This window comes from Erpetoichthys calabaricus, chromosome 12, assembly GCF_900747795.2.
Source record: "Erpetoichthys calabaricus chromosome 12, fErpCal1.3, whole genome shotgun sequence".
NCBI lineage: Eukaryota > Metazoa > Chordata > Cladistia > Polypteriformes > Polypteridae > Erpetoichthys > Erpetoichthys calabaricus.
This window is the reverse complement of record NC_041405.2, coordinates 148,641,163-148,667,024: the sequence shown is the minus strand read 5'-3', so window position 1 is coordinate 148,667,024 and position 25,862 is coordinate 148,641,163. Positions and strand designations below refer to the sequence as shown.

Genomic DNA, 25,862 nt, shown 5'->3' with positions numbered 1-25,862 from the left:
CTTGCCACCATCTTGGATCAGTCCAATGAAGGTTTCCATCTGAATAAGACGTCATTTATTATTTTCCTTCTCATAAATCACCTTGGTGTCCTAAACTTTTTTACGTGTCTCTTTGTTTTTATTACACCATAAACAGAACACATGAGATACCTTTGACCTCCTTGGCATTTTAAGAGAGCGGTAGGCTACTGCCAATGTCCTACGCATTCCAACGTGAAAAATGGCATCAAAGAACTTCATCTTCTTCCTTGTTTAGAAACTCATTTCCAGGGTTTCAAAGCCTTTGTGTGGTTCCGGGAAGTACAGAACTCACTGATCCGGTGGTTCCTAGTCACAGGATGACACAAATGGCTGAAGTAGTTTGCCCGTCTGCAGACACATTTCTGGCCCAGGATGCTCTTGTAGAGAACTTTTTCAAAGAGTTCGCAGAAGAACTGAGCACCTCGGCAGATCTCCGTTTCTGCAAACGGTGAATCAGGATACGGGAGATCCCTGTGACAGCACCACGGGAGCCACTATTCTCCATGTGGGCTTCTGTTATTCCCATGTCCACTAACACACTTTTCACAATCTGCTCCTCTGCTGTCAGGGGCCGGCAGTCCAGCCGACGTGCGGGGTTAAGCTCAAAGCGTTTGTACGGTTTGGGAAATTCAACTCCTTTTAACCATGCACTGCCGCAGATCTGCGCCACGGAGAAGCGGTCAGCAGGGACGGGCCTCAGCATACCTTTAATCACCCTTTGACACTTCTCGGAGACATACGAGGGGATGCTGTAGGAACCCTGCAGTATGCGACATTTCAGCCTGCCTAAGTTCTCCTCGTGGAAGGGCATGGCTGCCGTGACCATGAAGTAGAGCAAGACTCCCAAGGCCCAGATATCCACGTACCTCCCCAGGTAGCCCTTGTCACGAAACAGTTCTGGGGCGGCGTAAGGTGGGGAGCCGCAGAAAGTGTGCAGGAGGTCATTGGATCCCGAGACCGCGCTGAAGCCGAAATCACCAACCTTCACGCAGTGGGACGTCATGTAAAAAATGTTCTCTGCCTTCAGGTCCCTGTGGACGATGTTGCTGTCATGCTGCAAACAGAAGAAAATGCAATAGGTCAGTAGTTCTGTAATCCTGAAGCAGACTGGGACTGTTAAAGGAGCTAGAAATTTAATGGGGTGGGGGGGCGCTTGCCTTGTTGGATCATTAATTTAGGAAATAAAGACTAACATCTCTGTCTCTGCCAGTTTTATTGTCAGTTCCCAGGTTCACCCAGGTTGGCTGGTCATCTCCCTTAAAGAACATACAGGTACAGAAATGTTCAAATCTAGATGCCCTTCTTGATGCCCACCTCCTTTAGCCTTTACCGACATGGAAGATGGACAGTGACCTTATTCCTTATTCCAAGGTCACAGGTGTGGATAAAAGGCTTATATTCTAAACTTTAATAATCTGTCAGATCTTAGCTTTACAATTAGCAAGACAACATGGCAGGGTGGGATTTTTACTTGACCAGTATGAATTGTCAATCAACTGAGATAAAACACAGAGGTTCAGCCTCCACTCTGCACAGCACTCCCAGTACCAGTGTACAGGCCGGCCATGACATCCAGTAACTTTGAGGGGATCCCCGTGAAGTCTCAGGATGTCCCACAGGGCAACTCGATCAATGAAGTTCTTGCTCCTACTCTGTTCAATGCTTGCATGGACTGGGTGTTGGATAAGGTCGTGGGGTCCAGTGGCTGTTGGGTGAAGAGAGATTCATGGATCTTGACTTTGCTGACGATGCTCTGATCTTCGCAGAGTCAATGGAGGCTCTGAGTGTCTGGGCTTGTGACTGTCCTGATAAAAACCAAGAGACAGGCCTTTAATGACCTCTTGGGAACGGCCATCAGGAGCGTGTCTGATTGCGGAGAGAGAGTGTCCACCTCGTCATGAGGTTTACTTACCTCGACAGTGACATTCATGTCTCTGGTGACTCTTCCCATGAAGTCAGTAGATTGATTGGGAGAGCATGGGGGGTCATGAGGTTGCTGGAGAGGGGTGTGTGGTGCTCCCGATATCTCTACAATATGATGAAGGTCCAAGTCTTTAGAGTCCTGGTGCTTCCTGTCTTGCTATATGGTTGCGAGACATGTACGCTATACAGTGACCTGAGATGAAGACTGGAATCCTTCAGTATTGTGTCTCTTCAGAGAATCCTTGGATACTGCTGGTTTGACTTTGTGTTGCTCACAGAGTCCCGAATGAGGCACATGACCTGCATTGTGAGGGAGCATCAGTTACGGCACTATGGCCATGTGGCGTGATTCTACAAAGGTGATCTGGCTCATAGGATCCTCATTGCTGAGGACCTCAGTGGCTGGACCAGGCCAAGGGGATGCCCAAATAACACCTGGATGCAACAGATAGATGTTCATTTCTGGAGGGTGGGACTGGACTGTGTGTCTGTCTGGGAGGGTTGCCAACCAGGATCCCGAGCTGTTTAACCATGTCATTTGTGCGCCAACTTGCTGTACAAGTGTAGGCTTCCCAACCTGACTATAAATTGTAAGAGATGGCATGCTGAGACTGGCTTCCTAGCCGGAGCAGAACTGGGATCCTTACAGTAGGGACGCCAATAGTGTGGAAAGGACAGGAGAAGATGATTTATTCAGGATATTGTACCTCCCAGTACCCTAGATGGCAACCCTCCTTACCTTTGGTACTGCTATGGAGACCCACAGGATATATCTGGAATTGTTGTTCTTATGGGAAGCCCCGTTGGCACTGGGCGGGCACTAACTGGATTTATGAACCCTACTTTGCTGGGCACTAGACGTACCCAAGCCATAGTATTAGGACATTTGAAGTGTTCCCAAGTTTTACAAAAAAGGAGCAGCCTCCTTCGTCTAGGTGAGTTGGCAGGAAGCTGGCTATGCTCACCTGGAGGAGCGGAATATAAAGGAAGAGTCTTGAGAATCCTATTGTGTGTGCTGTGTGCCTTTTGAAACCTGTTTATGATGATATTTAAAAGAATAAAACACTTTATTGTAATTCCTGTGCTTTTGTGTCAGGGGTGTGGGAGGCTGCAATGCCCCCTGGTGGTCACAAAATCGAACACGATCAGGTTTATTGCCACACTAGCAAAATACCCGCGCTTCGCAGCGGAGAAGTAGTGTGTTAAAGAGGTTATGAAAAAGAAAAGGAAACATTTTAAAAATAACGTAACATGATTGTCAATGTAATTGTGTTGTCATTATTATGAGTGTTGCTGTCTTTTATATATATAATATACACACACACACACATATAAACATATATATACATATACATATATACATATATATACATATCTACATATATATTATACATATACACATCCACATATCAACATATATATATACACATACATACACACACACACACACATAAACATATATATACATATACATATATACATATCTACATATACACATATCTACATATGTATATACACATCCACATAAACATATATATACATATACAAATTTACATATCTACATATATATATATATATATAGACATACATATATACATACATACATTCACATATATATATATATATATATATATATATACACACACTGTATATATACATATCTACTTATTGGCTCCTGTATTTAGGATATGGCAGGTTGGATAATGGACGGATGGACATTTGTATGCATAGCCCCATTTGCCCGTTTTCGTTTTTTTTTTTTTTCAGTAATATTTCAGTAAACCCGGAGCTTGTCAGTTCAAATCCTGGTACTGACACCACTGTGTGACCCTGAGGAAGTCACTTCACCTGCCTGTTCTGCAAGAAACAAAAGTAATGTAACAAATTGTACCTCAGATGTTGTAAGTTGGTGGAATAAAGGCATAAGTAAAATAGATAAATATGTATTATACACATAGGAACTATTCATTTATTTTCAATTAAGTCATCTGCAGCAAACTTTTATAAATGAGGGTTTCTGATTTTTAAATAGTGCAAACTGTTTCTTCTTCATTGACGTTTTCTCTTGGAGAGCTTTTTTCATTTCATTGAAAATGAAAGCAGCAGCTGCCAAAATATGTAGCTTTATTATTAATTTTTCAACATTGTGTAAAATAAATGTATAAAGTAACATAAAAGGTTTAAATACTGGTTATCCTTTTACAGTAAAATATTACTAAAGAGATACAAAAAAAGTAAAATGGATATGTTCTTTTTCTTTAAGGAGATTAAATATTACTGAAGAAAGAAAAAAAAAATTAAACAGCCAAATCGTGCTATGCATATGAACTTAAAAGGTTTAAATAAAACAGAAATATATATTTTATTTTTACTTGCTTAACTTGTGGAGGGTGTATCCTGTAGCAAAGCCCTAACTTTTTTCGTGAAAGCCCGTTTCAGTCAATAAGTCTTGTGTGTGTGTTTATGTATGTGTGTATATATATGTAGATATGTGTATATGTAGATATGTATATATATATGTATATGTATATAAATGTTTATGTGTGTGTGTATATTATATATATAATCCATATTACTAACCGAGAATGCTAAACCGGATGATGGACGCAGGCACATCCGGCCATGGGCCGTAGCTGCAAAAAGACGTACTGCGCCGGCGCAACAAACAGTCCGCGAGAGTCGGCTGAGGACCCGAGAAAGGCGGACAAAAGAGGGCGAGAGAGGCGGATGAGGGTCCGCGAGAGACGCAGGCGCAAAAAGAGTCCGACAAGAGCACAGAAAACAGGAGTGAGCACATACAGAAAGGAGTCACAAAAATGAGGCCCAACAAGCACCAAAATAAGGAAAAAAAACATTAAAGAGTACTCAAACGAGGGGAAAGCACGAAACACATTGCACACGAAACTAACACACCAAAAAAAAAAAAACAGACGAGTGCACAATAGCAAGGCACGACCATACCCCCCGCCACCCTACAGGCACGGGACGGGACGGGACACACACCAAGAGGGGGATTCAACAAGCCCATGGAAGACCAAAAAAAAGAACACAAAACCACCCCACAGACCCTACAAGCAAGGGACGGGACACACACAAAGAGGGGGATTCAAACAAGACACAGGAACACAAAAAGAAACAAAACGCTCGCGCAACAACGATCCCCCCCACACATCCATAAGAAAAAATGTCTCGACTCCAAAAACGCAAAGCTCAACTAAAGCTTCTAACTAACGATGTACCTAAAAGTAAAAACTTTATGAACTGCATTAGATCCTACAATAGTTCATTTGCTTTTGCATATACCGGAGTAAATATCAGGCCACCAAAAGGCAATGGACCATACTGCTTTCGCATATGTGCACAAATACTGCATTGCATTGGAACAGTGCACCCTGAAACAAATCAACAACGCAAATATGCACAAATCTACATCCTAGATCCACATGACGCAATCTATCAATCAAAGTGTTGCATCGCAACAGGCACGGATTCAAAACGAAACACCTCCCGTCTCAGACATACGTTAATGGCAGCGAAGGCTACAACGGGCTTCTCACACAGCACAGGCAAATCGATTACAGCTCCATAACAACACGTCCCAAATACTACACATGCAACAACGCGCCTCTCAAACGGCACAAGGAAAACATACACCAGGAAAATTCATTCGGATTAATGAATGTCATTTGCAATCATTGTCATTCAGTTCACTTCCCTGAAGAAACAACTGGCAATACAAGTTATACATTTACACGTTGTTGTCAAAAAGGGTCAAATTAGACTGCCTTCTTTACATTCATATACTGAATATCTACAGAAGCTTATAACTGACGATGTACCTGAAAGTTAAATCTTTATCAACTGCATTAGATCCTACAAATCGGTATCCACTATGAACATTAACGGTGGCACTGCACGTGACATCCGTCTTGAAAAAATGTTGTTTATTGATGAATGTTCAATGACATGAAGTCACTTACTCAACACCATTCATAAACTTCTACAAACGTTTATGAATAATAATATTCGATTTGGAGGAAAGGTACTTTTAGAGGAGGAGATTTTAGACAGTGATTAGCTATTCTTCCAGATGCCATGCACTCAGCTATTGTTCAGTGCACCTTAAAATACGCAGACAATTGGCATTACTTTCAAAAGATACAGTTAGTAAAAAGATACGATGTCCAGAACCAGATCATAACAATTGCTTATTACAACTGAGAGATGGTACACTCACCAATACAGATGGACTTCAGCCACATATTATTACAATTCCTCAAGCCTTTATCTGCGACGACTTAGTTACAGAGACATTTGGAACAGCAATCTCATTAGACCAAATGCCCCTTTTAACACAACACACTATATTATGTCCAAAAAATATTAATGTGGAAAACATAAATACCCAAGTCATTCCATTACTTCCTAGAGAGACACAACTCTTTCTAAGCTCTGACAAACTTGACTCTGATCACAACAATAACCATCTTAAATGACCTTACAAGTTCTGAGCTGAAATTACCTTTTACACTTAAACGGCGTGTACAAAGAAATTTTCAAATAAACCTTTACACTGTGCCACACACTTTATTGTTTGCTTTCTATTTGCATCATCTACACCGTCACACTATTCTATATCTCATTCATACATCACGCTCTTTGTCATTCCCAACACCAGGGGTTGGCGAGCGAAGCCCACCCCACAGACCCTACAAGCAACGGACGGGACACACACAAAGAGGGGGGATTCAAACAAGACACAGGAACACAAAAAGAAAGAAGACGCTCGCGCAACAACAATCCTCACCCCCCCCCCCCCCCCCCCCCCCACACACACACATCCATAAGAAGTGACACCCAAAGCCACATATTCTAAAGTGAACGTCAACACCTTCACACTAGACAGCATAGGTGGATCTCCTTACAATAAAGCACTATTAACCGTTCAACTGCAGAAAAGGAAACATATTAACAGTGACTGCGATCCTCCGGAGTGGCAGCAAATCTGTTAATAAATGGTCGTACATGTCACTCAAAATTCAAAATACCTTTAGAATATGTGGCTTTGGGTGTCACTTCTTATGGATGTGTGTGTGTGGTGGGGGGGGGGGGGTGAGGATTGTTGTTGCGCGAGCGTCTTCTTTCTTTTTGTGTTCCTGTGTCTTGTTTGAATCCCCCTCTTTGTGTGTGTCCCGTCCGTTGCTTGTAGGGTCTGTGGGGTGGGCTTCGCTCGCCAACCCCTGGTGTTGGGAATGACAAAGAGCGTGATGTATGAATGAGATATAGAATAGTGTGACGGTGTAGATGATGCAAATAGAAAGCAAACAATAAAGTGTGTGGCACAGTGTAAAGGTTTATTTGAAAATTTCTTTGTACACGCCGTTTAAGTGTAAAAGGTAATTCCAGCTCAGAACTTGTAAGGTCATTTAAGATGGTTATTGTTGTGATCAGAGTCAAGTTTGTCAGAGCTTAGAAAGAGTTGTGTCTCTCTAGGAAGTAATGGAATGACTTGGGTATTTATGTTTTCCACATTAATATTTTTTGGACATAATATAGTGTGTTGTGTTAAAAGGGGCATTTGGTCTAATGAGATTGCTGTTCCAAATGTCTCTGTAACTAAGTCGTCGCAGATAAAGGCTTGAGGAATTGTAATAATATGTGGCTGAAGTCCATCTGTATTGGTGAGTGTACCATCTCTCAGTTGTAATAAGCAATTGTTATGATCTGGTTCTGGACATCGTATCTTTTTTACTAACTGTATCTTTTGAAAGTAATGCCAATTGTCTGCGTATTTTAAGGTGCACTGAACAATAGCTGAGTGCATGGCATCTGGAAGAATAGCTAATCACTGTCTAAAATCTCCTCCTCATAAAGGTACCTTTCCTCCAAATCGAATATTATTATTCATAAACGTTTGTAGAAGTTTATGAATGGTGTGAGTAAGTGACTTCATGTCATTGAACATTCATCATAAACAACATTTTTTCAAGACGGATGTCACGTGCAGTGCCACCGTTAATGTTCATAGTGGATACCGATTTGTAGGATCTAATGCAGTTGATAAAGATTTAACTTTCAGGTACATCATCAGTTATAAGCTTCTGTAGATATTCAGTATATGAATGTAAAGAAGGCAGTCTAATTTGACCCTTTTTGACAACAACGTGTAAATGTATAACTTGTATTGCCAGTTGTTTCTTCAGGGAAGTGAACTGAATGACAATGATTGCAAATGACATTCATTAATCCGAATGAATTTTCCTGGTGTATGTTTTCCTTGTGCCGTTTGAGAGGCGCGTTGTTGCATGTAGTATTTGGGACGTGTTGTTATGGAGCTGTAATCGATTTGCCTGTGCTGTGTGAGAAGCCCGTTGTAGCCTTCGCTGCCATTAACGTATGTCTGAGACGGAGGTGTTTCGTTTTGAATCCGTGCCTGTTGCGATGCAACACTTTGATTGATAGATTGCGTCATGTGGATCTAGGATGTAGATTTGTGCATATTTGCGTTGTTGATTTGTTTCAGGGTGCACTGTTCCAATGCGATGCAGTATTTGTGCACATATGCGAAAGCAGTATGGTCCATTGCCTTTTGGTGGCCTGATATTTACTCCGGTATGTGCAAAAGCAAATGAACTATTGTAGGATCTAATGCAGTTCATAAAGTTTTTACTTTTAGGTACATCGTTAGTTAGAAGCTTTAGTTGAGCTTTGCGTTTTTGGAGTCGAGACATTTTTTCTTATGGATGTGTGGGGGGGATCGTTGTTGCGCGAGCGTTTTGTTTCTTTTTGTGTTCCTGTGTCTTGTTTGAATCCCCCTCTTTGTGTGTGTCCCGTCCCTTGCTTGTAGGGTCTGTGGGGTGGTTTTGTGTTCTTTTTTTTGGTCTTCCATGGGCTTGTTGAATCCCCCTCTTGGTGTGTGTCCCGTCCAGTGCCTGTAGGGTGGCGGGGGTATGGTCGTGCCTTGCTATTGTGCGCTCGTCTGTTCTTTTTTTTTTGGTGTGTTTAGTTTCGTGTGCAATGTGTTTCGTGCTTTCCCCTCGTTTGAGTACTCTTTAATGTTTTTTTTCCTTATTTTGGTGCTTGTTGGGCCTCATTTTTGTGACTCCTTTCTGTATGTGCTCACTCCTGTTTTCTGTGCTCTTGTCGGACTCTTTTTGCGCCTGCGTCTCTCGCGGACCCTCATCCGCCTCTCTCGCCCTCTTTTGTCCGCCTTTCTCGGGTCCTCAGCCGACTCTCGCGGACTGTTTGTTGCGCCGGCGCAGTACGTCTTTTTGCAGCTACGGCCCATGGCCGGATGTGCCTGCGTCCATCATCCGGTTTAGCATTCTCGGTTAGTAATATGGATGTTTCCTTTTTTTTCATAACCTCTTTAACACACTACTTCTCCGCTGCGAAGTGCGGGTATTTTGCTAGTATATATATATATACATACATATACACACATACATGCAGTTTCAATAACATAGAAATCAATATAAACATTAACATCATTATCATATGAGAATATGAAGTCATATATAAGAAGCACATTTCATATAAATATAAATTATTAAACAGTAAAATCTTCTTCTGTAATTTGCTACCGTGGCAATTTGTGTGTCTGTCCAGGATTTTAAATCACGTGTAGCTCGCAAACCGTTTCACGTATTGACTTGAAATCTGGTACACATATAGTACGTCACGTCTACTATCCGCTTTATGGGTGATGATTGTATTACTCTTTTTATCTTTATTTTATTTTATTGTAGAATCAACTCCTATCTGCGCACACCAGGGCGGCCGTGGGCGGATGAGTATGGTGTATTCACTCCATGTTATCGTGCATTGCGCTGTCAGTGGTATTTTGATAAAAGAATTTGAACAACATATAAGAAGCGTATAAATTATTAAACAGTAAAACATTAACATTTAAGAAGTAAAGTTACATTAAGTACTACTGCAGTGCCTTCGGGTATACCTCATTTTTTGTTTGCCCATTACATGCTTAAATGTATACATTTTTTGGTGTACCTACCCAAGAACACGCGACATATAACCGAGCGTGGGAGAAGCATGGATTTTAAACACGCTTTGAGTTTATCTGCTGGTCTCCCTCGTGGAATAACTGGTAATGTTTGACTAAAATCTACAGCGAGTAAAACGCCATTACCTCCTATTTTTTTTTTACGATCTCTGAGATGTTGCTTTTTTCGGTTCAAGGCTTCATAAGCTCTTTTATTTTGTATGGTGTACTTATCCCAAACCATCATCTTTGAATGTTGCAAGACTTTCGCCTTGTATGTAGATCGGGGTAATTACATTCATTGCATTCCTAGTCTGAATCACAATCTGATTGTATGGGTGGTTACCTGGCACTGTAGGGTTGCAACCCGTCCTTTAAAATATGGAATCGTGCCGCATTTGAGAATGAAATTGCGCGTCCCGTTTTGAATCAATACTGGACGGGATTTGTCCCGTATTTTTTTTAGCATTTTTTTTAAAGCAGCATCTCATGCAAATCATCCCACACGCATTTTATGAAGATGCCTCCTTTCCTACTTTTGATTGGGTAATACTTGATGTCATCGTTAGTTTGATTGGTCTTTTTAACTGTCCAGTGAGGAGGGCGGTCTTTTAAGTAGAGTCTGCAAACTGTTGGCACTGAGATGTGGCACCCGCTGCAGTATGCGTCCCTTATTTTTTTGTATTAAAAGTGGTAACCCTACCTGGCAGGTAACACTTAAGTTTGGTCATGAAGTCGTCGAAAATCCGCCACGTGCCCTCTTTTAATTGCGAGAAGCAGATATATATAGCCAAATTCTCGCGGTTCGTTGCGGTGAAATACTGCTTTTAATTTTTTAATAAGAAAAGAAAACCTTTTTAAACGGATCGAAAATATACCAATAACAATTTGTTAAGGATCTGTTTTTTTCTGAACCTCGCTTTTCACAGCTGTCGCGCTACGGGGTGTGTTTCGTTTATTTGACAGTATGTAGATTGTGGTAATTACATTCATGGCATTCGTTTTCTGAATCACAATCTGACTGTATGGGTGGTTACCTGCCAGGTAATGCTTGTGGTTGGTCAGGAAGTCGCCTTACATCCGCCACGTGCCCTCTTTCTGTTTCCAGAAGCTGATCATAGAATGGTTTTAATAGTTTACTTTCAAATAATGCAAAGAGTATGCGACACGTGTTTCTCCCTAATTCTGGGCTCATCAGGCATACACACTCACTGCATCCCCTCTCGTGAATCGAATCTCTATCGTCAGCGCCAGAGTTGAAGCCCCTAACGCTGCGGTCAGCAAGTCGGCTAACATCCGCCATGTGCCGTCTTTCAGTTGCGAGAAGCAGATCATAGAATGGTTGAAACTGTTGCCCCTAACGTTGCCCCACGGCGTGTGGTTCGTTTATACCTCGTGTCTTCTCATTAAACTTTTATCTCGCGAATATGTTATTGCAATCCGCAGCGGGAGCGTTTCTATAAACTTAATTTAAACTTACGTTTTACACCGTGCTTTGTTTCCCTTATGAACATGCTTGTATGCTTCACTCGCTCCTTTCTCAATTGTTTAATGAATTTTTTGCTCTTCGCTGTTTGCCGCTCTTCCTTCATTTCCCCCTACTTCGTTCTTTTATCTCGCGAATATGTTATTGCAATCCTTAACGGGAGCGTTTCAATAAACTGATTGAAAATAGTTTTGCATTTACCTTTTTAGTAAAAGGCGAGCTTTTAAGCCTGAGAAATCACCCCGTAAATGCACACGTTTAATTGCACATGTGTTAATATGTATGCTTACACAGTATTAAAAGACAGTCAAAAATTAACGTCATTTACCTTCGTTCCCGCGTTTGACTCGTGCTGTAAATCTCTTCCTTGTTTTTAGTTCACGTGATTACGTAGGAGGCGTGATGACGTGATTCGTGACTCCGCCTCCTCCATTACAGTATATGGACAAAAAATATGTTCCAGTTATGACCATTACGCGTAGAATTTCGAAATGAAACCTGCCTAACTTTTGTAAGTAAGCTGTAAGGAATGAGCCTGCCAAATTTCAGCCTTCCACCTACACGGGAAGTTCGAGAATTAGTGATGAGTGAGTCAGTCAGTCAGTCAGTCAGTCAATCAGTCAGTCAGTCAGTGAGTCAGTGAGTCAGTGAGTCAGTGAGGGCTTTGCCTTTTATTAATATGTATAGATGTACAGACACATTACAATCAAACATGGATCTTATCTTTTTCTAACATCTGGATTTTGTCTTTTCCAGAGGTGATTTCTCCAAAAGCCTACATAACCTAAAGCCAAGTCCAGGAGAGACAAAAATATTAAACTGCTATTGGAAAGCCTGACCCTCACAATACTCTGCCAGGCCCATCCTGCCAGAGACTCACCATGTGCTTGACAGCAGAGACAACCTGAGCGAAGACGTGTTTACTTTCCGGCTCAGAAAGGCGCCCCTTAGTGAAGATCTTAGTGAACAGCTCTCCTCCGCCAGCGTACTCCATCATCAGATAGAGATGGCTAGGAGATTCCAGGACCTCATACAGTCGGATGATATTCGGATGGCACAGCTGTTCCATGCAGGAGATCTCGGAAGAAAAAAAACTCTGGGACTTCTTATCTAAACGGGTCTTGTCCAGGATCTTGACAGCAACCTTTTCTAAAAATAGGCAAGAAAAGTAAAGCAAAAGTTTGGATTATGAAATTAAAAGTGAAAAGAGATTAAACCTTAAAAGAACTGTGTGCATCCCATTTTTCTTTGGGTTGGCCATTGTGGCGGACGGCTGGGGCTCTTGCCCAGCTGGGAGGCCTGGAAGATAGAACGACCTGGATAGGGGCAATATTTCCCCCCGGAACACGAGAGGGCAGCCCCCCTGGTTTGTATCGGGGCCACGGGACTGGAGCTTGGAAGCTCAACCCTGTTGGGGACCATTGCCACCGCCAGGGTACAGAACTGGACTGCAGCACTTCCGCCACACCAGGAAGTGCTGCTGGAAGATCGTCAGGGAGCACCTGGAACACATCCGGGGGAACTATAAAAGGGGCCGCCTCACTCCATTCTGAGAGCCGGAGTCGGGAGGTGGAGGACAGAGCTTGCGAAGGGGAAGAGTAGAGGCGGCAGAAGAGAGAAAAGAAAAGAAAAAAGAGAAAGAGAAAGAAGGGACTGAGCTATTGTGGTGATTGGAGCAGCGTGTGCTGTGCTGAATTGGAAGAAAAGAAAAGAAAAAGCGTGAGCTTTTCAAGTGTGCCAGTTGTGTCTGTCTGTGTCGGGTTGGGTGGCTGGCATGCCCCCTCTATAGGGGTCACACCATCTAACCTCGAACAAAGTCAAGGTTCGGTCATTCCATTTATTAGAATTAAGCACTCAAGAATAATTCATAAGCCTGCTAATGCTCAAGGCTTACCTAGGGCGCAGCACTGCTGTTCACACACACTCTTATTATTGACTCTAGGCCTGTAGAACGATCTCTGAGCCTCAAAGTATTCCTCTGCCCTTGGGCAGAAATCCCTACACTGGAAATCATCAAGGAGAATAACAAAGGAAGAAAGGACTCATTTTGTAAATAGCAGGACTGAAGCTATTAAAGGTCATTGACCACAGAAGGGTGCTGCACTCATGTCAAATGTTAGCCACACACTCCCACGCTTAACTGTTCTCTATACAACTTCAAATGCTTCTTCTGTTTGCCAGGGTATGAGACTAGAATTAAGCTCAGGAACGAAGCTGATAGAAATGAACAACTGCACAAAATATATTTTCTCCGCTACAACGTATCGCTGACTTTGCTGCAATGAACAATCACATCTCTGTAACAGCTGACACATGTGGTTATTGTCTGCACCAACACCTTTGACAAACGAGTTAAGCTGCTTGCTCAACAGAAACAAGCAGCCTGCTAAAGTAACACAAGCTTGAAAAGTGGTAGAAATGAAATGATTAATTAAAGAAAGAAACTTATCGTCTACTAAGACAAGTACAGTGGTACCTCTGGTCATGACCGTAATTCGTTCCAAAACTCTGGACGCGTCCCGATTTGGTTGCGACCCGAACGTAATTTCCCCATAAAATTGTATGTAAATACAATTAATCCATTCCTGACCATACAAACTGTATGTAAATATATATTTTTTAAGCATGAAAATAGTTAATCATACCATAGAATGCACAGTGTAATAGTAAACTAAATGTAAAAATATTGAATAACACTGAGAAAACCTTGAACAGAGAAAACTAACATTGTAAGAGTTTGCGTTAGACCCTTACAAACCGCTTGCTGTAAACACTTTTTTTTATGAGTTTTAAGCACATGGAAAAAAAAATTAAATGCCACTTCTCTTGCGAAACTTTTCAAACCATCCTCTACTGGTTTTAAATTCCTCATCTTCACCACTCGAAGAAGGATTATTTTTCAACAAATCGCCATGAATCTTCCTGGCTTTCTCGCCTATGATCACCTCGCTTACGCTATCCCCTGCAAGTTGCTTCTCGTTCAACTGCACTAGCAACAGTTTTTCCACCTCTTCCAGCACTTGAGGCCTCTGCTTGGTTGACATTAGAACTCCTTTTGCAACATCAGCTGCTTTGTTAGGCCCTGTATGCGCAAACAAAAGACAAAGGGAAACGGAGAATGGGAAATCATTGGCACGTACAAACGCGCGTATGGAAACTGGCCGCCAGTGTTTTTGTTCGCCACCAGAGAGTGTGGTTGTGAACAGATGCAAAATTTTGGCAGACTTTTTGATCGTAACCCGATTTGTACACATTCGGAAACGTTCATGACCAGAGGTTCTACTGTATGCTAAAACCTCTTCGAAGTCGGAAAACCAGGAAGGAGGAAACTTGCCCATTATGTCTTGTGGACTACCAAGGGGGCGCTCCAGCCACCTTAGCCCGACACAGGCAGGCAGACATAAGTTTTAGTCCAGTACACACGTTTTATTTTCAGCTGGGGAGGCGCTTCTCCCTCGACCCCCACAAGCACCGCAGTACAATTAACCCTTAAACAGCCACATACTTAGGGGTTAATGCATCCCTGGACACACCTAAAAAAAGAATGTAAAGGTAAACCCGTATACTGTACAGTACTGTACTGATATGTCACTCACAGTGCTAGAATGTAAAATACCGATGTTACCGCTATATGTACTGTAATTCATGCTAGCGTGTTTTCATTGCCAGAAGCCATAGAAGGTGCAGGGCGTTTCGGTGGAATCTTGGGGCTTTAATCCTTAAACTGCCACATATTTGGGGGTTAATGCATCCCTGGACACCAAATACGTTTTTTGCTGCACCTTTTAAGTAAACGTCACAATTCACAAAGAAAAAGTGACATTTTAATGGGACACATTTTTTTTTCACGCAAAGAGCATCACAATTACTGCAACACTGATCATTTTACACACTGCCAATGAACTGGAAAAACTATTAAAAAAACTACTGGAACAATCTATTATTATATGTACAAGGTGCAACTGACGCCATTGATGAAATTCAGTATATCACCGAGCCAACTGCGCTTGAACTGGCTGCTCGCAAGCACACAGAGGTAAGCGCTGATGATGCTGGCAGGCCAGTCTAGTGCAGCAGCTGAATCCCAGAGACAGTGACGCTGCAGTGCTGCAGGGGGCGCCAGCGGTCATGAGCTGGCTGCTCAACAAATGATTACGGCACGGACTGATCAGCTCCGGCGTGCTGGCAAATTGACTTAGGAATTGACTATAGCCGGTTGCGGTGTTCAATGAATGTTCGTCACTGAATATACTTTGCTCCTGCGCGCTGGCAAATTCAATTAGGAACTGACTATAGCCGGTTTCGGCAGTTTAAGGGTTAAGCAGCAAAGCCCAATTGCACAGTCCCTTCTCTTTGCCTTCTGCCTCCACTCCTCCTCACAAGCTTCATCCTTCTTCCTCCCAGCTCTGTCCTATTGGAGCAGTGGCTGCTGACTCCATTTATGAGGCACCCAGAAGTGCTCCAGGTGCTTGTTGACCGACTTCCGGGTGTGACAGAAGTGCTGCTACCCAAGGTTCTGACAACGTCCATGCGCCCTCTGACGGTGGCCCTACAGTAAGCCAGGGGGGCTGCCCTCTAGTGTTCCAGGGAAGATAATGCCCTGACCACAGTCTCTCCGTCTCAGTCTTTATCTCTTCAGCAAATGCCAAAGAGGAGGCATCCATCACAGCAATCTGTTAAAGAATGATCAAAAAAAAAAAATAAGAGCAGAGGTCTATTTTCTAAACAAGTAAATTTGCATAACAGTGCTGATTAATGCATACATTTACTCTGGTTCACTGGCTTACACCCAATTGACTTATTGCAATAAACGTCTGTTCTACCACACTGTTGTTCTTCTCATATTTATTACACTGGTCTACAAAAAAAATATTTTTTGTTTGCTACTGGGAACTTCAGAGCAGCTCTCTATTAAGTTTTTTACACTGATTTTATATATGAAATTGGAATTAAGCTAGCACATCAGGTTTTTGAAATACACGTCATTGACGTTTTGACACTTTTGAATGTCAATATAATATATCAACACGATATATGTAGTTTGGACTCTGTCCCACCAAAATTGTTTGAATGTGTTTATTCTGAAAACAAATCAGAAGACAATACCAGAGACACTTTAAAACATGTGTATGTCAATTTAACTCAATATAAACGTGAGGTCAGCATGCCCAAAAATGTTGGAGGCACTCGCTTTTGCACTTGTACTGCAAATCCATCTCTCTTTGCAAGAACCAACAGTAGTCAACCATCATGCTCGGAGTGAATTTTCCCCGATATCGGTTTTCCATCACCTTTATATCTTGATGAAATCTTTCCCCATCGTTGACATCGCTCAGATTTGGTGGAAAAAAGTCGAGATAAGAATGTAAAAAATGCGCCTTCAGTGACATTCTGGCTCCCGTAAGCCGATACGCTCTCAGCAGGTTCTTCACAAGCTCAGCAGAATTCTCTGTTCTGTGACTGTGAAGAAAATTCTGGACAACCTGCATGAATGAGGGTGCTGATTCAGTGGGCTTCAGTTTCTTTTGAACTCATCGTCAAGCATCAGTTCTTGGATTTCAGGACCAACAAAAACACCTTCCTTAGGAGGTTTGGCTTCACTTTTCTCGAGACCAAACTTATTTCTTAAATGCTGAAAAGCATTGACATTTCCGTCCATTGCCTTGACAAAATTTTCAAAGTAATGGTGAATCTAGCGAACAAAATGTCCTGAAATGTAATATTATGTTTAACAGTAAAGCCTTGACCTACTGCAGCGTCATGTCTGAGTTGTGTCATTATGCTTTAGAGTCATTTAAGACCTGGTAATCAGTAATAAAATATTTTTTCTGCTAATTAAAAATTAATAATTTTTAAATAACTAGGGGGCTCTGCCCCCTGCTCGATTCGCTTGCCCACCCCTGGGTTTGTTTTACCGGATATACAATTTAAAGAGATTGTTATTTTCATGGGAATTGTTACATGTGCATTATTTTCACTTTTACTTTAGAGAAAAGCCAAGCAAAATGACACCTTTTATTGGCTAACTAGAAAGATTACAATATGCAAGCTTTCGAGGCAACTCAGGCCCCTTCTTCAGGCAAGATGTAATGTAAGATTACATCTTTCCTGAAGAAGGGGCCTGAGTTGCCTCGAAAGCTTGCATATTGTAATCTTTCTAGTTAGCCAATAAAAGGTGTCATTTTGCTTGGCTTTTCTCTACATTCATAATGGCTAACACTGTACAGCACCCTAGTACTACACTTTTACTTTAAAACCTTTGTAAAAACAATACTTGTCCTTTATTTCCTGCCCCGGGCGTGGTTAAATCTCTTTCTCGCAGGATGTATAACGCTGCTTGCGTTGTGAAGGGTGTGCTGAATGCACACTAAAGAGATGCGGTCAGATCATCTGCTGGCGAGCTGCGTGTTCTGCTTGTCGCGCTGCGCGTCGATCATTTAAAAGCCTGTACAGCAGCTGTCCTTTTGCCACTTCGCATCTCTGCCGCTAGCGTTGTGATGGGCGGGGGGGTCGGGGTGGGGGCTGAACGCAGGAGAGGGGGCACACTAAGGAGATGCGCTCTGATCATCTGCTGGCTTGCTGCTGCTGACGTGCTGCATGTTCTGCTTGTTGTTGTTTTAAGAGTTGGGAGCACATGAAGTGTGTCTGCCAAAAGCATTCCAACAACTGCTTGGTTAGATATCCGTGAACTTGTTTTAAATTGATTGTAAGTAGGGTGTGACGTGCAAAAGTCACCGTCTCACGGGTTTTGCTTCCTAAGGTTTTAATGTCTACTCTCGCGTGTCGTCAAAGTGTCTCTCCGAGATGATCAGCTCTCGTTCGACTTCACTCAACCCCCTCGGAGGCGCGCTACGCTCCTGCCACATCACGTCTCTTCCGCTCGCGTTGTGAAGGGGGGGCTGAACGCACGCTAAGGAGAAGCGGATGGGTCAGCTGCTGTCTTGCTGCTGCAGCTGCCGAGGCGTGTGTCCTGCTTGTCGCGCTGCGCGTCGATCATTTAAAAGCCTGTACAGCAGCTGTCCTTCTGTCTCACTGCCTTGTCTCACAGGACGTTAAAGTGTCTCTCGTGGGACAACAAATTGTCTTCCGAGAAGATCACGTCTCGTCTCCCTGGTCTCCCTGCCAGGATTTTTTTTTTATAAATGGGAGAAATTAATAATGACAAGGTAAACAACTCACAGCTGTTAGAAACGTGTGGCGAATTCTTTTATCACAAAGGCATCCCTAGTGGAATTACTGGTATTTATCAAAATGGTTATCCGCCTTTACTGTCCAGTCACCCTAGTTGTCCAAGACCTGGAACATCATAACTAAAAAACGGGACGCGGTGGACGAAAAAACGGTTTTCAGATTTGGAGTCAGCAAGTGAAACCTGTTAACTCTTTCAGGGCTGATGTCGACTTTTGTCAAAATTCAGTGGTAGAGGACAGTAATCAGCTGTAAACTGCGACAAAACTCGCCCTTACATTTTAGTTTGACTGTCTTTGCTAGAAGGAAAATTACGTAGCTTTGTTGATTCAACCTCGATTCCCTACGTGGGCATGAGTAAGGAAGAGCAAACAACCTCTAAAATGGCACCAACATCTGGCAGGAGACCGAAGCGAATGTGCAAAGCAAAATACTCCATGGACGTTCTACACAATTTTGTTGAATAGGACTCTTACTTGTCGGACTCCGAGTTTGATGCAAGTGATCTGGAGATGGAGATCGAAAACGAAAGTGAGGTACCAGCATCATCTGATCGGTGTCAAGTTGATCATGGTGCTCAACACTTTCGTGTAGCCTACAAAAGTATTCGCATGGGAGGACCACCACTTATGATGACAAAAGGTACAAACCCCCGCCACCGGCACCCACCTGCTGTGCGAAGACAGCCAGGCAGCCGGCCTACCGTGGTGCAAAGTTCTGCTCAGCCAGTGCTGCCAGAGATACTGAACATGCAATAACAGGAGCCACAGCACATAGCAACAGACATTTTATGTTGACTTATGTGTGAAACCATTGCTTTGTGTGCTTTTCAGAAAACTGAGTTTTTTGGAAAAAAATATTCAGCCCTGAAAGAGTTAAAGTACAGGTGAAAGACTCCCAGCAAAATGCTTATTGACCAGTGTTGTTGTTCATCTATTACCCTTGAAATATCTCTGTGTGTGTCACAACTGTCCAGTCGTGTTGTTTACAGAACATCTGCTGATCTCTTAGTCATTTCTTAGTATATTTGGTTTGGTATTCTCCTGGTACATCCTTGTCTTTGTTGTTCACCTGACGGCTATCTGGTTTCCTGATACACTGGAACAGGTATCTGACATTTCCTTTTATACTTGTACTATATTTTAATATGGAAAGCCCACCTAAATACTTAGCTATTGCTACTTCCAAATTATTCTCTCACAGAAACCATCCTCATACCACACACCTCGGGCATCAAAGACTAGCATTAAATGAATAAGACCCTTATGAGAGGCAAGAACACTGACTCCATTGCAGGGAGTTAGCTGATAAACTGGACCAGCAGTAGACACTTCCTGGAAGGTTTATAAAGTCAGACTATTTTACTCACACATCTTTCAGGATGTGGGATGAACAGAGAGAAAAACCCACCAAAGACATTAGAACATTAGAACACTCTTGATGAGAACAGGCCATTCAGCCCAACAAAGCTCGCCAGTCCTATCCACTTATTTCTTTTTTATTTCCAAAAAAACATCAACTTGAGTTTTGAAAGTCCCTAAAGTATTACTGTCTACCACACCACTTGGTCGCTTATTCCAAGTGTCTGTTGTTCTTTGTGTAAAGAAAAACTTCCTAATGTTTGTGTGAAATTTACCCTTCACAAGTATCCAACTGTGTCCCTGTGTTCTTGATGAACTCATTTTAAAATAACAGTCTCGATCCACTGGACTAATTCCCTTCGTAATTTTGCACACTTCAATCATGTCACCTTTTAATCTTCTTTTGTTTAAACTGTATAGGTTCAGCTCTTTTGATCTTTCCTCATGGAAATCTATCCATAGGAAGAACAGGCAAAATCCAAATTGACTGGAAGCCCAGAAGGTTGAATTTGTGACACTAAATTTGTCAACTGGCTAATTCGTAACCCCAAAAGCAGCTCAATATTAATTAGTTGGGCCGTGCCCTGCAGTAGACTGGCACCACATGCCTAGCTCATCTGTTACTGCCTGAGTAGCCTCCAGCTTTTAGTGATTTAAAATGGATTACTCAGGCATGGAGAATGCTGGTGCCTCATCAAGTGTTTGTTCCCTGCCCCGTGGTTTCCTATAATCATTACAGGGTTTAGTTTATTGAACCATGAACAAGTTGTATTTCTGAGGTGGTCATGATAGATTTTCCATCGAGCTTTGTGAAGAGAATTACTTGTGTCTTGTTTGGGTGTGTTGTATTTACCCCATTGTTTGACACTCACTGGATGTCAGTGACGTGAGGTGAGGTTCATGGCTGGTGAGGCTTCAGAGTGAGATTTACAAATATATGAACCCCAAAGAGTCGCTCATTCACTATTCAATTGGCAGCGTGCACATAGACTACTGGTTATGTTTCATATCTCATCAGCATTCTTTACACACACACAGGTAAGGCGTATATTTGGCTAAGAAAGAACGTGACATTTCTAGCGGCGAGAGAGAGAGAAGAGAGAGCGCATTTGCTCCTCGCCCTCCATGTGTTCTAAATTTGCCGTTACAGTTCCACAATTCACACTCATTCAATACAAATGAAAGTATAGAGTGGTGTACAAAAAAAATGGATTTTAATTTTGACCTTAATTGAAATATTCTATTTCTATTCTGATGCTTTAATCAATTTTAATGCAAAGGATAACAAGAAAAACAAAATAATATTTTATTTAAGGTCAAAATTTAGTTTTTAAATATTGGATTGTTTTTTTCTTAGTCTGATCTCATTTTTTATAAAATTGAAAACCGTTTATGGTCTTACCTTTATTTGTAAATGAAGTCCATGCGCCTACCCTTCTCCATGAAAATCTCTGTCATTTTCTTGTAAAAGTCCTTATTTTCCTGTAGTTTTCTCTTAATCTTCTATTTTGTCAGTAAGTGGGAACAAAAAATAAAAATAAATGGACTGCTGCAGTACACTTGACTTTCTGATGTCGCTAACTTATTGGCGCCTCTGCGTAGAAGAGCAGCAGCAACGAGCACCTGTTGGGCTCACATGCGCCCCCTTCAGGTCGTCACGGTACTGTCTGCCTCACCTTGTGCCTTTTCACTGCGGTTTTGTGTCCGATCAGCAAGACTAAATATGTCACGCACATTCATTAAAGATATTAGCCAGGCTGTGGAAAGTCAGGGTGTATAATAAACGTGTCTGCAAACATACAGAGAGACAGCAACAGGCACGCGCCAATCGCACGCATCAACCCCGTGTGTAAGGGAGAGCGCTGTCCAAGGTGAGGTGAGGCTCGTTGCTGCCGCACCTTCTGTTTCTACCCCGTATTTGAATAGGAAATGCGCAAATTCAATGATTTGGACTATAAAAATAATCAAAATCAAATGAAAACAAATTTATAGCCCAGACCAGTGGACACATTTATTTTACGTTATCATTATTAGTTTTTTTTACTTTTCATGATGACAGGTGAGGCTTTGCCTCCCCTGCCTCCCCTGACCGCATGTCCCTGCTGGACGCCCATCCTACCTGGATTGGGGGTGGGGTTCTCTAAATTGCCTTTCCCAGGATTTATTCCAATGTTTTTCCCTACAAGAGTTTTTTCGGGAGATTTTTTTTGTTTTCTAAGAAAGTCAAGGCTGGAGGGGCTGTCAAAAGAATAGTGCTTGTTAAAGCCCATTGAGGCATTCCTTGTGTGATTTTGGGATATACAAGAAATAAACGGCTGTTGTTTGAAAATGGGTGGCCCGGTGGCACAGTGGGTAGCGCTGCTGCCTCGCAGTTAGGAGAACCGGGTTCACTAACCTGCATGGAGTTTGCATGTGTCTGCGTGGGTTTCTCCCACAGTCCAAAGACATGCAGGTTAGGTGCATTGGCGATTCTAAATTGTCCCTAGTGTGTGTGCATGTGTGCCCTGCACCCTGCTGGCGCCCTGCCCAAGGTTTGCTTCCTGCCTTGCACCCTGGGTTGGCTGGGATTGGCTCCAGCAGACCGTGACCCTGTAGTTAGGATATAGCGGGTTGGGTGATGTATGGATGTTTGAAAATGAAATGAACAAATCCATTAAAATAAGTAGGAGTTGACACACTAGAAGGGCGGCACGGTGGCGCAGTGGGTAGCACTGCTGCCTCGCAGTTGGGAGACCTGGGGACCTGGGTTCGCTTCCCGGGTCCTCCCTGTGTGGAGTTTGCATGTTCTCCCTGTGTCTGCGTGGGTTTCCTCCCACAGTCCAAAGACATGCAGTTTAGGTGGATTGGCGATTCTAAATTGGCCCGTTTGTGTGTGTCCTGCGGTGGGTTGGCACTCTGCCCGGAATTGGTTCCTGCCCTGTGTTGGCTGGGAATGGCTCCAGCAGACCCCTGTGTTCGGATTCAGCGGGTTGGAAAATGGATGGATGACACACTAGACTATCTATTACCAAAGAAGAGAGTTGAGGTTACACATAACCTTGATTAAAAATATACCATAGTGCTTTAATATACATTAGCATTGGTGTATAAAGTGGGATTATATGTACAGTGAGGAGAGAAGTTAAGCAAAATAACACCTTTTATTGGCTAACTAGAAAGATTACAATATGTCAGCTTTCAAGGCAACTCAGACTTTGTTGAACAGTTATCTTATTGAAAGATCTCGACTATACATTGTTCTCCTCTCATGCTTAATAAATCTTAGCTTGAAGAGGTCTATTAATTTTTTACATTTAAGATGTCTCACTTAAAGGTTTTCCAATATTGTATCTGTCCTAATGTCTATATAAACACAGTGAACTCCAGTTTCTGTATTACATCTCGCCGGAAGAAGGGGCCTGAGTTGCCTGGAAAGCTTGCATATTGTAATCTTTCTAGTTAGCCAATAAAAGGGGTCATTTTGCTTGACTTCTCATCCATCCATCCATCCATCCATTTTCCAACCCGCTGAATCCAAACACAGGGTCACGGGGGTCTGCTGGAGCCAATCCCAGCCAACACAGGGCACAAGGCAGGAACCAATCCCGGGCAGGGTGCCAACCCACCGCAGGACACACACAAACACATCCACACGCCAAGCACATATTAGGGCCAATTTAGAATCGCCAATCCACCTAACCTGTATGTCTTTGGACTGTGGGAAGAAACCGGAGCGCCCGGAAGAACCCCAAGCAGACACGGGGAGAACATGCAAACTCCCACATCCATAATAGCTAACACGGTACAACACCCTAGTACTACAGATTTAAAACATGTTGTCTCCACTGTCTAACCCTGAATTAAAACCAAGAGTACAGCATTTCCACGTCAGGCCATACCTTTCAAGAGAACCTGAACTCCCATCTTGACATGTGAAAAGTTTCCTCGGCCAATCTCTCCCCGCAGCTGGTAGAGGCCAACGTGCCGACCTTGCCTTATCTGGTGGCTTATCTCCTCATTGTGAGTCACCTCATGGACCACCTTTTGGAAAAGAGTCAGAGGTGTTTCTGTCTTTTCTGTTCCTGCCTTCATGGCTCCCTTACCTTTTCACTTTTCTTCTTCTTTTGTTTTTTCTCTGCTCCTGCTCCTTGATTTAGTACAATCTGCAGGGACACTGTTGACTTTGTCCTGTAGGAGTCAGCAGAGAGTCGTAGAACAGTCAGGTAGAATGCCTTGCGTCTGTGGATGTAGAGAATTTGCAAGAAGTAATTGCTGCTCCAAGCAAGAAAACAGAGTAAATGAAGACAATAATTTATATATTTTTAACTTGCATGTGGGCCCAAAGGCAAAGTAGACACACCTTCACTTCCCTTAAGATGGAAGAAAAGAGAAGAATGTAGAATGGTTGGAGCAGCCTATGAATTGAGGAAATGAGGAGGACCTTCTGTACCTCTCAGGAAATTAGAAAAGATGAGGAGAAATGGTGAGGATGAGGAGAATATGAAGATGTTGGAAAGCCAAGAGGGTATTTTAGGATGAGAAATTAGTGATTGAATCTTCAAGTATCAGACCAGATGAGAAGCAAAGGACAGATGAAAATGTGGAATGGGATGGAGAAGGGCTAACACAATTGTTCTCTAGCAGAGACCTTTGTCAATTTAGATGAAAGAGTCTCTGTGTATCCTAACTTACACATGTCCATGTATAATTAGATGAAGTAGTCTCCAAAGATAGAGTAGAGTTGGAATAATTTCCTTGGTATCCCTAGATGAAGCAGACTGTGTATCTCTCGTCTCAGTAAGCCTAGACAAAGCAATCTCTCAAGATGGAGTAGAGTTGCAGCAGAGCCCCACCATCCCTAAGTGAAGCCATCTCTCAGTGTCTAAGGATGGCATAGAGTTGGAGCAGGACCTCCAGTATTGTTACATGGAGCCATCTCTGTGCATCCCAAAATGGGGTATTGTCAGAACGGTGTCCTTTTGTGTCCTTAAATGAAGTATGTCTTTCAAGATGGGGTACAGCTTGGTGTATATCCCCTTCTATTCCTAAATGAAGCTGTATGTTTCAAAAATGGTGAAGAACCAGAGCAGAACCTTTCATATTCCCAAGCAAAGCAGTCTATCAAGATGGAGTACAGTTGAAGTAGACCCCTACAAAGAGCAGATTCGATGTGTGTCAGGTTGGGCTCCACTTAAAATGGCTTCCCCATATACTGTCAGATGAAGCAGTCTCTGTGTATCTTAAGATGGAGGAGAGCTGGAGTAGCACCCAATGTATCCCTAGGTGAAGCCGTCTTTCAAGATGCTATAGAGTTGAAGAGTCACCACCAATACACTAGGATGAAGAGGTTACTCAAAAGATGGAGTAGAGCTGAAGCACCTCTTGTAGGCCAACATGAAGCAGCTCTTCAAGTCTGATTAGAGATTAGAGAAGAAACAGTCTTCGTGTGTCTGAGAATGAAGATCTCACAAAGCAGGCACCAATCCTCTAATCAAGCTCTGCATGTCCACGAGGAATAAAGACACTGAAACAGTCTCGGTTTCCCAAAATTTGAAGTCTCAGTGATCAGAACTGGACAATGGGTAACACATCATGAATGAAGCCCAGGGAGCTACCAAAATTTATTCTCCTTGCCATGTTTGTGAGAACGGAGACATAACGGGCGATTATCTCTGAAGGTGATGGAATCTTGAAAATCCACTGCGTATACCCGGGGACAACACAGGGATGGATCGGTCTCTTTATTTTCCAGATAAGAAGAACTTGGTGTTTCTGAAATGGAGACAGCCACCCCACTGCAGCGTATTTAAGAACGAATGAACAGCAGCATGCAGATTCTGTGCCAGAGGAGTCTCTGAGTCGCATGTGCAGGAAAGCCAGGCGGTGCTGGCACTCTTATCAA

At 42.7% G+C, this 25,862-nt stretch overlaps 1 protein-coding gene across 1 annotated transcript; it reads right to left on the bottom strand.

The window, feature by feature from the left end:
* Nucleotides 1-256: 256 nt before the first annotated feature.
* On the bottom strand, nucleotides 257-25,240 carry LOC114663185 (serine/threonine-protein kinase NIM1). Its single transcript, XM_028816937.2, has 3 exons — nucleotides 23,860-25,240; nucleotides 12,313-12,581; nucleotides 257-1,075 (listed from the first exon to the last, which is right to left on the bottom strand). Exons 1-3 carry the CDS (start codon nucleotides 24,050-24,052, stop codon nucleotides 332-334), a joined length of 1,206 nt encoding a protein of 401 aa, XP_028672770.1. The 5' UTR covers nucleotides 24,053-25,240; the 3' UTR covers nucleotides 257-331.
* Between the last annotated feature and the right edge of the window lie 622 nt (nucleotides 25,241-25,862).